Genomic DNA, 15394 nt, shown 5'->3' on the forward strand with positions numbered 1-15394 from the left:
CTAGACCACCGAGATTGCCCGGTTTTAAAATGACGTTACCTTTCACTGGTGGTGTGAGATCAGGTCTTTATTTTCCTGTATTTGAAAACGAGTTCAGACAACATAATGATTTTTTATTTCACTTCAAATACATGAAACACCTACATGTAGTTTGAAGGGAAATTCCTCATTTTCCTCAGTGACCATCAAACCATGTCCAAACCAGACACTGAACCGTGCAAGACGTCTCCTTGCAAGACGTCTCCTAACAAGCATTCATCATATTTCATGTAGTTGACCTCCAACTTTGCGATTTATTCAGTATCTATTATTCAGGAGTCATAGCATATTATTATGATGTTCAGAAAGAAGAATAAATGAGAAATTTCTGAAGCAAAGTTTTAATTCTGAAATCTTGAAGAAGCCTAAAATGCACGCAGTATACATGTAGATGGGAATGTCGTGCATCCTGCTCTATACCAAAGGCTCCTAGTGGATGATACCCATGCCTATATCCCTACGGACTGTGAAGGGGGTAACTCTGTTTTCGCCCTAGTGACAATGGGCCCCTGTTGAAAGCTGATTTGGGTTGTCAGCCCAAATCAGTTTATTGTAGACCTAACCTATCTCAACGTGGTTGTCTGGCCTTGTTAGGGTCTAGGCGATTTCTGTTAGAAAAATAATTTAGAAAATAAAAATTCTGCACTTGAAACCATTCTTTTCCTTAAAACTAATTTCCCCTCCCCAAGCACCAGGTTAAAAAATGTGTCTGGGTAACCAAATACAGCAGCTCTGTCTCATCACTCCAATTCATGAAAGTCTCTGTTAGGTGTCTGTTGAGCAGCGTCTGGCATACAAAATCCTTCTCGTTACCTTTCGGTCATCTTCTCATTAACATCCACAAGCCATCTACGATCTTCCTCATGTCTCCAAGTCCAATGACTACTAAAGCACCCTCCTCTAACTGTCTCTAAATCAAAACATGAGAAGAAGAGCAAATTGAGTCCAGCACATCAATTTTGGAGTAGACTTCCATAAATCAGTTAAAGACTTCCATAAATCAATTTAAGACTCCTGAGACTGCTTATAACTTTATAAAAGATCAAACAGAGAACTTGTCTAATGAAAAGTGTCCCTGTCTCGCAGGCCAGTTCGATTGGTTTTGGCATATGATTCTCAGGGCTGATAATTTCATCCAAGAGAGGGCAAGGCCATGTTCTGTGTAATAAGACAGTGTACAATGTACATGTCATGTCACATGTTGCAGCTTCTGAAAGTTGTTTTTCCCAGGTTTTTTTCTCTCAGATATCAAACTTCTCTGTTATAAAGTCGCAGCTTATACATGGTATTGCACGATAACTCTTTCCCCAAAGAATTACTTCTGCGTCTTCAACACCAGAACAATTTACACGTTGTAAATCGTTTCAACTTATTACATAAAATATGGCCTTAATGCTTTCAAAATGTTTGCATACTGAGTTGATATTTGATCAATACATTGTAGTTTCCACACTGTCTTTGTTTATGAGTTAACAGGATAAGTGGCAAAGTGATACCGAACCACCGGAAAATTTACACTTATCTGCTTACCAGCTGTAAGAAGATATTTTGAGCTGTGACAAACAAGTCAACAATCTTCAAAGGTTGTACATTAGAGTATCTGTAATAGATATGTGGTCCTACATTGTACATGGATGTGGAAGCATAGAGAGCCCTTGTACAACGCACATTGTACAAATTAGCTACTAGAAATACGTGATGTTCAACTCATAGTGAAATTAACGTAAATAAATTGGGCGGAGAGGAATGGTTTATTTTATCAGTGGCTGTTACAGTGCCAAAACCTTCTTCATCCAATTGCCAAAAATGAAGGATTCAGAAGGACTTTGAGCAAGGCATTGAAATCTTTTGTCCAAATGATTTTGTGTGGAGTGACGTTCTATACAGGAGAAGAGAATTCTAGGAATGGCCACAGTACTGATTTAGGGCCCAAATTTGGAATAAAATTCCACAATACTACAGTGCCTGTAGCTCAACACTTTTTACCAGACCAGCCATCTTAAGTTGAACCCTTCTTAAGTGAGGACGTGTTACTCGTCCTAACTCGAGATTTATTCTAACTCGTGGTTGATCCTAGCGTTTCATTAAATCGACTGCAGACTGAGAAAAAGTGAGGTACTATTATTCAATTAAAAAATGCAACACAGCAGTTTTGTCCGGTCATGTTTACCATTTACCATTGTTCTATGACCTGTGGCTTAGTGTACAATTTTAAGCCCCTAGTGATTAACCCCTTGCACCAATGACATGCTCGCAAATTTCAGAGCCAGATTGCAGGTAAAACGTATGCTGAGTTTTATGTAAGTCACCTAAAAACTCACCTAAAAACACACATAAACACAGGAATATTGACTCCCAAAATGGCGTGACCCAGATTATTGTGGTGATGACATCATTTGGTGAATTGGGTCAATACACTGTATTGATTAAGGAACCATTGGTGACAGTACTACTGTACATTGTGTACTGTTGTACTGTACACCTTAGGCCGAACAAAATAATAGTTGTGTTTCCGGTTACCCGACCGTCCCTAGAAAATCACGCCGACCCTACATGTTTTTATTCATAAAAACGATATAAAATAAAATCTTATGGTGCCGACCCTAAACCTCATTTTTGTGCACATCGTCCTGGATTTCTTCTTCGTTTTTTCCTTTATTTTTTTACTCATTCAAACATGAATGTCGGACACTTCGAACCTTTTCCATTTCGTACCTTGGTCACTTCGATCGTACCACCACGTAATTTCGTGAGCTAGCTCCTACAAAAGTACAAGTCGTTCCAATTCCGTCGGCAAATTCAGTTGTTGTGTTACATGTTCTATCAGTGTGCTTAACTTGCGCAAATTGAAGATATACCTACGCAAATTAAAACATTTACGTGCGCGAATGTGCACAATTTTCAACTTGCGTGATTACTATTTTGCGCGGTTCTGTGACGTGTTTGGGCTCGTCAAAAAAGGAGCGTAGGGGTGTTTCAAAAATTTATAATGCCAATTAATAAGCTAAATCTGCAGATAAAGTTGTAATTTGCAGATGAAGTTGACATTATAATTTCTGAAAGGGTTTTTTTGTGTGCGTATTTTCAATTAATTTAGGCTCCATTAATAATGAGGAAAGTGTTTTGGAAAATGTTTGACTTGACGTCACCTCCAAGTCCAATGACAGGAAACTTTTCACAGTTGGGTACCAGGCAATGTAAAACGTTGGTCAACATGAGTGTGTTTTGAAAGCTCACTTGCTATTGGTTGTGAATTGTTTTTGCCCACTTACTGGCCAATCGGGATAACGCACATATTATTGTGGATCAACACAAGCTTGGTGCCCTGCTTCTGGCTGCAAACACGTGTGATACCACGACACTTTCGATCGTGACTCGACTGACTGCTCGAGGTCGTGTGTTTCCTCGCAGTATAGTTTGCAAGGCCGTTTGCAACATGGCGGCACCGGGGACAGGGGGAGTGTTCGCGTTGACGTGGGATAGATGCTCCCACAAGTTGACCACTACAAACATGATGCGATCGTTACCACTTGAATCAACAATAAACTCTGCATTTACATTAGGACACCCGGACACAGAAGACAAAATACAGGCCTTCGCAAGTACATCAACTACCAACTTTACAAACAAATTTGATGTAGACTTGCTACTTACATTTTTATCTGTTCTGTTGCTTATTATATTACGTATTAAACGTGCAATCAATTATTTGTGTTGGCAATGCATGCCAAAGTTTCTCAAGGGACCAAAGCAAGGGCACAAACAATGCATTGAGGGGTGTTAATTTAGGACAAATCTATACATGTTCACGGATGTATTGTGACCAACACATTAAAAGAAAAATATATGCATGATAATAGAAATATATTTATTTCATATTTTAAAGTATCTGGTAGTAGTTGTGGTACAAATGAATTTTATATTGCCATTTATTGTCTTTTGTGTATTTACTAAGAATGCTGGACTCTGATGCTGCAAGGGATCTTGCATGGTGTTACCACAAACCTCACATCTTTCACGGATTATATTTATTTATTTACGTACATATTATAAAACAGCAATAAAAACATGTTGGTGTTATTTGTCTTTGAAAGAATGGTGACATGTTCTTGTGTTTTTATTTGGACTCAAACCATCCACTTTCTACTGGTGTTAAGTCAGATACATGCATTGAATCAGTGAATAGACAGTGCTGATAGGTACTATTGACATACAATAACAAATTTGACATGGTCAGTCTTTAAATTAAGTGCGCAAAAAAAAAAACATTTAGGAACATTAGCCTACCCTAATTCTCGGAGCCATAAAAACTTTAAGCAAAAAAAAAAGATATTACCCCCCTACCTACCCTATTCCCATCCACAGTGTAATAGGAAACACAACTATTATTTTGTTCGGCCTTACATGTATGTTGGTGTATGTGTGATGGATGGCCTAGTTGTAAACCACCACACCTCTCATAAAAATGGTATGCAACTTAACCATTTTAAGTCCGATGCGTACTGTCCAGAAAGTTTCCCTCCAAGGTAACTAACCCAACCCGAATGGGTAGTTTAACCGACCCCTGTGTGCCCGTTAAAATTGACCAGGTCAGTTTAACTGAGCCAAAAAGTCCAGTGCGAACGTGAGCAGGATAGAAGCCATTGCGGTAAAAAACAAACATCCGGTCCCCCGATCTACCCGCCACTCCACGTGATCGTATGCTGACACGCGTACACATGCATTTTTTAACACAGGCGGAAGCTCGGTTGCAATCTTGCTGTCATGCACCCCGGTCAAAGGTCACTGAGATAGTGCCCTCTTGTGTTTGTCTTTAGTTAGTCAGTATGTGTTTTACCGATCGTTTCGGTTAGTTTACCTACGTCATTTATATTCAAGTTTTCCCTTGCGGAAAGTTAACCACTGTCAGAGAAAAACATTAGTCCAATGCGAACATGGCTTTACAGTATAAATGAAAAGGTTACTTGAAGTGTACACGTATGTACAGTATACACACCTAGTCTGGGTTCATCTTAATAAGGCTTTGGAGCATACATATCAGTTAGCAAATTTGTTCGCTTAGCAAAGAGTAGCAGGTAACCAGCTACAAGCAATGCACATTACATGGTAATTTTGGCCGATAACCAACTACCTATTACAAAGTTTAAAGCCCGATTTGTCTGTGCTTAGCAGCTCTTATGAAGATGGGAACTGGTGGGGGATCGGATGGAGCAAATTTCTAATATCTGATAAGCAAAACATGATCTGACAACTTACAACAGGCATGCAACTCTTCTGCGTTTCCACGGAATCCTGCGTTTTTTTTTAAATGATTTTTTTTTTTTGGCAGCGCCTCCAATCTGTTCAGAACGCTGCAGCACGTCTCTTGACTGGAAACAAATTGCATGACCACATCACTCCAATCCTTTATAATCTACATTGGCTTCCCATCAAACAACGCATCAAATTCAAAATAATCATTCTCACTTTCAAGGCACTCCGAGGTTCAGCCCCACTCTATATTCAAAACCTGTTGACTCCACGTACTACAAGACCGGGTCTTAGATTCACCAGCAACATGCTCCTTGTTCCCCGGTCTCGTCTAGCTAGCTACGGGGACAGGGGTTTTCCATTACAGCACCCAGGCTCTGGAATTCACTCCCTGAAAACCTCAGGAAAATCCATGACATCTCCATCTTTCAGCATCAACTTCAGACACACCTGTTCACACTTGCTTTCCCCAACACTTGAGAATTTTCCCTCTTTCCATCTTGACCGGCGCCTTTGAATGGTTTTTCACCAGAATGCCAGATTTAGCGCGCCTTTAAAAATGCTGTGTTATTATTATTATTATTATTATTATTATTATTATTATTATTAAATATGCCTGGCAACAACAATGTACAACTAAAGTAATGTCAAATAAGTCTAGTACATGCTATCAATGCACCTTAGAGCATTTAAATAAACCTCAACATTTTCTAGGGTACCATTGTGGGTCTCGTGTCCCGTGGCGTTTCGACTGCCTCGCTCCGCACTTGCGTTGTTCCTTTGAACATTTTCCTCTTTATTTTTCAACGGGCAGTTGCATGCCTGTTACAAAGAATTACGTTTCTGGCAAATATAATGGAAACTGTTTACGCCTGGTCCCTATCAAATAACTTGCCAAGTGGATAAACAATATTTTCTGCTCCACATCTCCAAAAAAAAAAAAAAACAGTGTCGATAATGTTAAAGTCCAAACATAATAAGTAACCAGATTGCTTAATTAAGCAATAAAAATTAAGATTTTGTTTACAAAATTTCTCCCTCAATTGGTAATTCATCCGTCAACCCTGGCCTTAGTAAAAGTAGGCCAGTTACTGGATGTGCTTGGTAAATCATGTCAATACAGTCTGCAATGCCAGGATACTTTGCTATATTGCCAGGGGTGAAAAGTTGTCATTTATAATTGCATTGCTGCTCAGTGGCTATGGAGAAGTGTGTGTGAATGCACAAATTAAATCCTTTGAGGGAGATTCAGTAGAAAAGTACAGCAGACAAGATTAGAGGAAAATTACAAAAACAAATTCTTAGAGCTCAAATTTAATCTAAGTCTGTCATTTCCAACATGGTCAAGGACACCATGAATCCATGGTGTTTCATGTTCAACTTGTAGAAATCACTTTCGCAATTTAAAAATTAATTACTAGTTTGGTAATGTTTTCTGTTTTCTCAAGCATTCAGTTAATTTGATTTGATTGATGATATTAATTGTCACATTCAGAATACTGAATATAACTAATTTTACAGAGGATCTGAAACATAATTATCGATGAGAGTCTGATAATTTTGTGGTTTTAGATAGACCAAAGTCTCATGAAGGCTGCAAAACGAGAATGACAAAAAATTGTCAACAAGACAAGCAAGTCAACGAAGAAACGCACAAAACATAGACAGATGGTACGCCAAAAATGGTACACATAAATATAAGTATTTGGACCTGATGAAAAGCCACATGAATGTCTAGCTTGATTAAAAAGATGCACCTCAAAAAGGGAAGAATTAAAGTGAACTTAGGGAGCTGTTGCAAAAAAAAAAAAAAATTAAAGGCAGTGGACACTTTTGGTAATTACTCAAAATAATTATTGGCATTAAACCTTACTTTGTAACAAGTAATGGGGAGAGGTTGATGGTATAAAACATTGTGAGAAACAGCTCCCTCTGAAGTGACCTAGTTTTGGAGAAAGGAGTAATTTTCCACGAATTTGATTTCGAGACCTCAAGTTTAGAACTTGAGGTCTCGAAATCAACCATCTAAACGCACACATCTTCGTGTGACAAGGGTGTTTTTTTCTTTCATAGTTATCTTGCAACTCCGACGACCGATCGAGCTCAAATTTTCACAGGTTTGTTATTTTATGCATATGTTGAGATACACCAAGTGAGAAGACTGGTCTTCGACAATTACCAATAGTGTACACTGTCTTTAAAGTATAAAACAGAAAGATGCAGAAGACTTGTGAGTGTTATTGGGATCGACTGTCATTGACTGAATTTATTTTTTTAACTCCTCTTTTTTATTAAGCCCACTTTGTTTGTCATGATCTTCCCAATACATATGTATATATTTATAAACGTGTACTCAAAATCTTACTTACAGTGTACATCGGTTTGAGTTTAACTTCCTTTACTGCTTTCATGAAAACTACAGCAAAAAACGCTGAACCATTCACATTTAACAACTGTATTGAGTATTGAGGGTCGCAACCTACTGAAGTATGGTATTGCATACCATAACGTTCTTGATATTTGCTGCTCGTACTTTGGGGAATTGTCACTTACTGTATGAAACATCAGATGCCTTTTTCTTTGTTGTGTTGTCTTGGGGATAAATATAGCGTCCCTCTCATTTTTGGAGGGTAAGTTGAAACCGCGTCCAGTATTGCATTTCAAAGCTTGACTGAAAAACATCGGCGTTGCTTTATCATACAAATGGAGACCATCTTTTCATGGTTGACATACTGTGGACGTGGTTTCTTCTTACCTGTGTTGAGCAAATTCACCCTTAGACATTAAGATTCTTTGTTGGCAAAACTCTAATGGAGAAGTCAAGCACATTTTATTTGTTTGTTCACACTTAACGCATCTCAAAGGTCACTTGAGAAAATTAATCAAGCTTGCATCCTCCAGTGGTGTTCGTATGAGATTGTTCATCATAGTTATTTTTTTTCCTGCAAAAAATAATTAATGGCCTGATGTTTTGACCCTGGCAGCTTGGCAGAGTCTTTCTCAAGGCTAAAAAGTAACTGTAAAGAGTTTAACTTGACAAAAAGTAAACAACATAAACTGTTGTGAAACTGCCACGGTTTCATGTCTTCAATGACCAACAGATTTTAAAAGGTGTCTGACTATTTTGCTTTGCCAAGTGTTCTGCAAATCAAATGACTGTGGCTATGGTATGGCTGCTGGCTGCAATAATAGGAAGGACTTAGCCACTTGCATTTGTCACTGCTGAAGCCATCAGTTCAGACACCGCCTTGGTTTGGTTTTGTTGATTTGAATTTAATAGATCTTAAAGAGACTGGACACTATTGGTAATTGCAAAGACAATTGTGTATCTCAACATATGCATAAAATGACAAACCTGTGAAAATTTGAGCTCAATTGGTCGTCGAAGTTGTGAGATAACAATGAAAGAAAAAACACGAAGTTGTGTGCGTTTAGATGGTTGATTTCGAACCTCAAATTCTAAATCTGAGGTCTTGAAATCAAATTCGTGGAAAATTACTTCTTTCTTGAAAACTATGTCACTTCAGAGGGAGCCGTTTCTCTCAATGTTTTATACCATCAACCTCTTCCCATTACTGTTCACCAAGTAAGGTTTTATGCTAATAATTATTTTGAGTAATTACCAATAGTGTCCACTGCCTTTAAGTTTGCATCGGTGATAATGAATATTAGTTTAGTTTTTTTGTTATTTTACCCATACAATGATGTGTGTCAGCACTGTATATCCCGTACTTTCCAAAAAATCACAGGCATATTATTCTGGTGGGATTCAAACCCATGACCTTTGCAATTCTAGAGCAGCGTCTTACCAACTAGACCACTGAGATTGCCTGGTAGCTAGAGGCAGTTTGAATCCTGTATTTTAATTTGTTAGGCTGGAGTTTGAGAAGTAGCTGACGCTATTCTTATAGCAGTCAACTGTCTGTAAAATAATAAGTGTTGAGAAAGAAGATAAACTATCTTTAGTACACAAATTTAATTTTAGTTTCGCTTTGCTTTTAAACATCTTAAATGACTATTATTTTCTTTTCAGTACGTTCAGTGTCAACAGTGTACAGAAGCTTAAACAGCCAATAAAGAATGATCTTAAATATATAGATATTACAGTTTTCTAACAGCTGCAGTCCATCCAGGAAACATACAAAATATAATGAGTCTCTTACCTCACGTTAAACATGGTAAAAATGGGTTTTTTCTCCAGAATGCTCCAAGCCAAATTTCTGAAAAACGTGGGGTCAAACAAGCCTGCGCGACAAAGGACTCGTGACGTCAGTGGCGGCTATTTGGTGTGGAAATGCCAAAGCTGGAGAACTATGTTCAAAACCAATTGGGGATAATCGGCACTGGCGTCCAGGGTCATTATAATAGATACATGTAAGCCGTTTTTGACTCTCGGCTGAAAAAGCCGCGCAGCCGGTGCATTTTTGACTCGAGTTATTTATTACTACACATGTAAATGCAAATTTTGAGAGTAAAATGGTTATTAACTGGTATCTGCGATGTCTATTTGGCCATAAAAAGGTAATAGTTGACATATTGAGATCATCCTTTATTGGCTCTTTAAATTTTACTAGTAGACTGTGTTAATGAAACTTAAAGACAGTGGACATTAGTGGTAATTGTCAAAGACTAGCCTTCACAGTTGGTGTATCTCAACATATGCATAAAATAACAAACCTGTGAAAATTTGAGCTCAATCGGTCATCGAACTTGCGAGATAATAATGACACCCTTGTCACACGAAGTTGTGTGCGTTTAGATGGTTGATTTCAAGACCTCAAGTTCTAAACCTGAGGTCTCGAAATCAAATTCGTGGAAAATTACTTCTTTCTCAAAAACTATGGCACTTCAGAGGGAGCCGTTTCTCACAATGTCACGGTTTTATACCATCAACCTCTCCCCATTACTCGTCCCCAAGTAAAGTTTTTTTTGTTATAAAATAATGATTACATCTACCAATTTGGTGTTGTAATATCAGATTAAATCATTATTTGTTGAAAAAAGTGGTTTAATTGTCAAATTATACCACATTTTGAGATCAATAGAAACAATGTGCATGTGTAGGCTAATGCAACTTGTACATGATGTACATTCGTATCCTTATGCAATGCTGTGGCAACCACTACTGGCAAAACACCCAAGTTTCAAAATGTTGCCTAACAATGAAAGATATGAGTCTGCAAAATAATGTTGGTCCAAATATATTGTAGATTGGACTTGTGTTGAAAAAAATTAAAGTTTAAAGTTCTTTGTGGGTAACTGTTGTCAAGGTCAAAGGTCACCAAGAATTTTGGTGTTAAATGTTTTGATATTTTCTCTCAAGAACTAACTTTAGAGCATTGTCAACAGTTTACTAAATGAATTAGAGCTCTATCCTTCCTTGGGGGTAACCACATGTACCTGAATTTAAGGAATATACTGCAAAAACCAAGCTTTTCTTATATTAATTATAAGTACCAGGATTTTGTACGATTAAGAAGATTTTTTTAAAGAAATAATTCCATGTTTAGAGAGAGGGCATCAATTGTGCTTTGTAGTGTAAATTTGAAAATTATCTGCCCACGGTTGAAATAGGGAGATTAAAATATTCACTATTTTGGTGTCGGACGTACATCGGAAAAGTAAGTTTCCTAAAATATTGAATATCATAAAAATTTGAAAGAAATTTTTAATTTTGTTTCCATCATTGTGTTGTTACCATAGCAAACTTCAAACAGGTGCAAAACCAAAACAAACACTATTTAACCACAGTAAAAATTTTGATTAATTTGGCAAAACATTATTTTTGAGCCAATTTCACTATTTTTAAAGTATTTGTTCAGTCGTAAATAGCACTTGAGCCGCTGAATATTTTCAGTAACAAATTATATTTTATTAAAATTCATAAAATTAGCTACAAAATGATGTCTCATTTGTCACATTAGTGCCATTTTGAAATTTTGGCACCGAGGTTTACATTTCTATGGAACTGCCCATGTATTATTATTACTAATTTTGTTGTAATTGACGCTGATTAAGAGTAAACTTTTTCTTGTTCCTCTTTAAACTGATTATTTTTCTTTTTTTGTTTGTTTTACCAGTTCTGCCACAGACGCAAAGTACCTCGGTTTAAAAGTTGCGATCAAGAAAATCAGTCCATTTGAGCATCAGACCTACTGTCAGCGTACTCTGAGAGAAATCAAGATTCTCACACGGTTCCGACATGAAAATGTAAGTTGACAACAATTTTTAATACAATTTACCCAGGCTGTCTTTCAGCATATGTCTCCCTCCTTGGCCCAGTTTCATATAAAGCTGTTCAGCAGGAAATACTGCTTAGCAAATTTCTATGCTATGAAAAGAGCGTGTGGGACACCAGTTACAACAGTGTAAACTTTTTGGAGTTTGGCTGGAACCCAGTTTCTGCTAAGCACAATTTTTTTGTGATTTGCAAATCGTGTGCTTACAGGCTTTATGAATTTGAACCCAGTTGTTGCTAAGCACAATTTTTCTGTGATTTGAAAATGTGTGTGCTTACAGACTTTATGAAATTGAGCCCTGTGTTTATTTGAGTTCAGAAGCAACTCAGCAGCCAACTTCATGCTCGGACATCAACAAAACTTTTAGTAGCCATCGGGACCATTTAGCTTTTTCTTTCATGGGCTCATCAGCTTTTCCTCTGGTACTTGTTTCATATTAAATTGTAATGACTTTGAGCACATTCAAGCCAGCGAGTCCGTTTAAAGGTAAAGTTGATTGGTTCTAGGGTGTTTCAAAATTTGACCTCCAGATTGCGAACTACTGTGTTATTGGATCAATCTGATGGGTCGTTGATCCGACGATCTTGTGATTTTATAGAAATTATTACTCTCAGTTTGATAAATCTCTCAATTCTGTTTACTATTGAAGATTGTTTATCCATTATAATACAATCAAAGTAAATTTTCTCTTTAATTATGATCTTGTAAAAGAAAATCTGGCCAAGGTTTTGAGCTACAAGACAAGCCTTGTGGTCTTGAGGATTCCCCCCCCCCCCCCGAGTCGGGCCCGTGGTGGTGTTAAGTGTGTGTGTATACTACATGGTGATAGCTACATGTAGTTACCTACAACATTTAGTGATGTACTTGTTAATTAGTGACACAGTCTATTAAGCTAATTGGCACACTGCTCACTTTGATAATTAGCTTTGCTTTCCCAAATGCACAGTACCTTTTAGAAGCAACTAATTACAATCTCATAACAAAACGACAAACAAATTCTCCCACTTGCAACGTCTAAAACTCAAAGCTTAAAGGAACACGTTGCCTTGGATCGGTCTTTGAAAAGCGTTGTAACCGTTTGTTATAAATAGCATGGTTAAAAGACGTATAAAAAGTAGAATACAATGATCCACACACATTTGCATGGAAATTGCATGTTTTTCCTATGCGAACTAGCTAAATTTGACTCCCATAAATGGCCGACCGTGTTTGTCGACGAGGCAATAGGAAAACCATGCAATTTCAAGTGATACTTTTGTGGATCATTATATTCTAGTTTTAAAATATCTTTCTAATCATATAATGCATTCTATAACAAACAGTTACAAACGCTTTTCAAAGACCAACTCGATCGATCCAAGGCAACGTGTTCCTTTAAGTGGCTCTCATTTTGCCTGACATGTTACAAGTGTCAATTGGGAAAAGGTATCCATGGAAATATGCTACTGTAGACCACAGGCTTTAAGAAATAAAGTGTTTGCGTGTTGCAAGAAGTCGTGGGAAATCAAAGAAGATGCTGTGAAGGTGGAGTGCTCCTTTGGTAGTTACTTGGGGTAGCGAGGAACAAATTAGCATGTAAAAGGGTTGTTAGATGAGAGTGGACAATGATGCCAAACATCCTCAATCCTTTATCCCACCTGACTGGCAGTTCTTCGCTCGTACAGCAAAACTATCTTCGGACCAAAATTACACATTTTTGCAAACAATTTGTTTTTATCTCATTCAGCCTGTTTCACTACCTAATACATTAGTTTTGTAATTACACTAACTTGTAAAAATGACGTATCGCTAGAGTTGCCAGTTTGTATGTATCAGAAAGTGACCTATCTACACGTACGCGACTTTACTTATTTCATTCAAATCACAGAAGGGCGAGCAGTTCAGGCGCGTGTGTGACTTGTGTGTTTCACGAAATGATCTTGGAAGCATGAAAAGACTGTTTAAGCAAGAATTACTGTAGTTGATGATCAATTCAATTCAAGTCACTTTATTTCCAAATCCAAACAAATAACAAAACAATTAGGAGTGAATAAAGAATTATGTTTTACATAATGATAATACGTGAACAAATACTATAATACTATAATACAACATTTACAAGCAAAGGCAAAATATAAATTACAGAAAAAAGAAAAAGAAAAAAAACCAGCACAAGGTGATGGAGTTGGAGGGGGCCATAAAAAGCCCATGATGAAGACTATAACCACAAATCACCACAGGTATACAAAACTTTAACCACAAATCACTACAAAGTGTACAAGACTACATGTACATGTAACCACAAATCACCACAGGTGTACAAGACTATAGCCACAAATCACTACAACAAATCACTACAAGTTTAAGACTATAACCACAAATCACTACAACTGTACAAGACTATAACCACACATCACCACAGATGTACAACAGGACTATAAAACCACAACAAGACTCAAAACACCACTACAAGTGCACAAGACTATAAAACCACAAAGTACGTACTCACAAATCACTAAAAATGTACAAGACTTGTTATAGCCACAAATCACTACAGGTGTACAAGCCTGTAACCACAATATAGCTACAAATCACTACAAGTGTACAAGAGTCTTTGAACAGCATTCATGTCGCATATCAAAGGATCTAGAAAGGGTAATTGGTATTCATGTGTACAGCATCCTCAGATCCTAAACGGAATCTGTAATTAAGAGGGGATGAAAGATAAGTTATTATGGCTGCTCTGTAAGACAACACCTTGTGTTATATTCAACTCAACCACACTATGAGTGAGTCTAGTTTTCCATTGCTCATTGAACTGGATCCGCTGCATGCATAATTTACATTATGTACTCACCACAGCCTCTGATAATAATGTACAGTGTACATTGATATCAGCATTAGATTTCTTTTGGCATTGGCCAAGATTGCAGGCAACGCATGACAGAGTTTGGATTTAATTTGCATAGATTTTTCTTCACGCCTATAGCCTTCTATGGATTGTATACAAAGTCTAGCCAAAGATTTCAATTATTAAAGGTTGCAGCCCTATAGGCTATGAACCGTTAAAGCATAAAGTTAATGAATTTAGTATTGTTTGTATGCAGTCTCTGATGTTTTCTTGGTAACAAATCAAGGATTTTTGTTTGTTGCTTTTACACTAGCTCTGCTGGCATGTTGATATGTGACCTTATTGAACCTTATCCGACCTACATATTTTGTACGCCTGATAAATCAATTTGTCAAAAAGGCAACGAGGCAATCATCTCCATGGAGGTAATTGCCTCCATGCCCCTGGCCATCATTGCCTCCATGCCCCTGGTCATCGCCTCCATGCCCCTGGTCATTGCCTCCATGCCCCTGGTCATTGCCTCCATGCCCCTGGTCATTGCCTCCATGCCCCTGGTCATTGCCTCCATGCCCCTGGTCATTGCCTCATGCCCCTGGTCATTGCCTCATGTCCCTGGTCATTGCCTCCATGCCCCTGTTCATTGCCTCATGCCCCTGGTCATTGCCGCATGCCCCTGGTCATTGCCTCATGTCCCTGGTCATTGCCCCATGCACATTGCCCCATGCCCCTGGTCATTGCCTCCATGCCCCTGGTCATTGCCTCATGCCCCTGGTCATTGCCTCATGCCCCTGGTCATTGCCCCATGCCCCTGGTCATTGCCTCATGCCCCTGGTCATTGCCTCCATGCCCCTGGTCATTGCCTCCATGCCCTTGGTCATTGCCCCTATGCCCCAGCCTGATCATCGCCTTGGTGCCTCTAGAAATGTACTGGCAGTAGAATTGTACATTTCCCTCATTGAGGTGCCCTACAAAGGGAAAAACTGCCTTGCCCTTACATGTATAAGAATGAAACAATTATTTTATTTGTTAATTGCTT

At 38.0% G+C, this 15394-nt stretch overlaps 1 protein-coding gene across 1 annotated transcript in view; it reads left to right on the forward strand.

Moving 5' to 3' along the window:
• The window catches only part of LOC117289998 (mitogen-activated protein kinase 1-like), a 41023-nt gene that overhangs the window by 3183 nt on the left and 22446 nt on the right, over positions 1–15394 (forward strand). The window contains exon 2 of the mRNA XM_033771205.1: positions 11370–11499. Coding sequence (XP_033627096.1) covers positions 11370–11499 — 130 coding nt within the window. The remainder of the gene's footprint in view (positions 1–11369; positions 11500–15394) is intronic.

This window comes from Asterias rubens, chromosome 5, assembly GCF_902459465.1.
Source record: "Asterias rubens chromosome 5, eAstRub1.3, whole genome shotgun sequence".
NCBI classification, from domain to species: Eukaryota; Metazoa; Echinodermata; class Asteroidea; order Forcipulatida; family Asteriidae; genus Asterias; species Asterias rubens.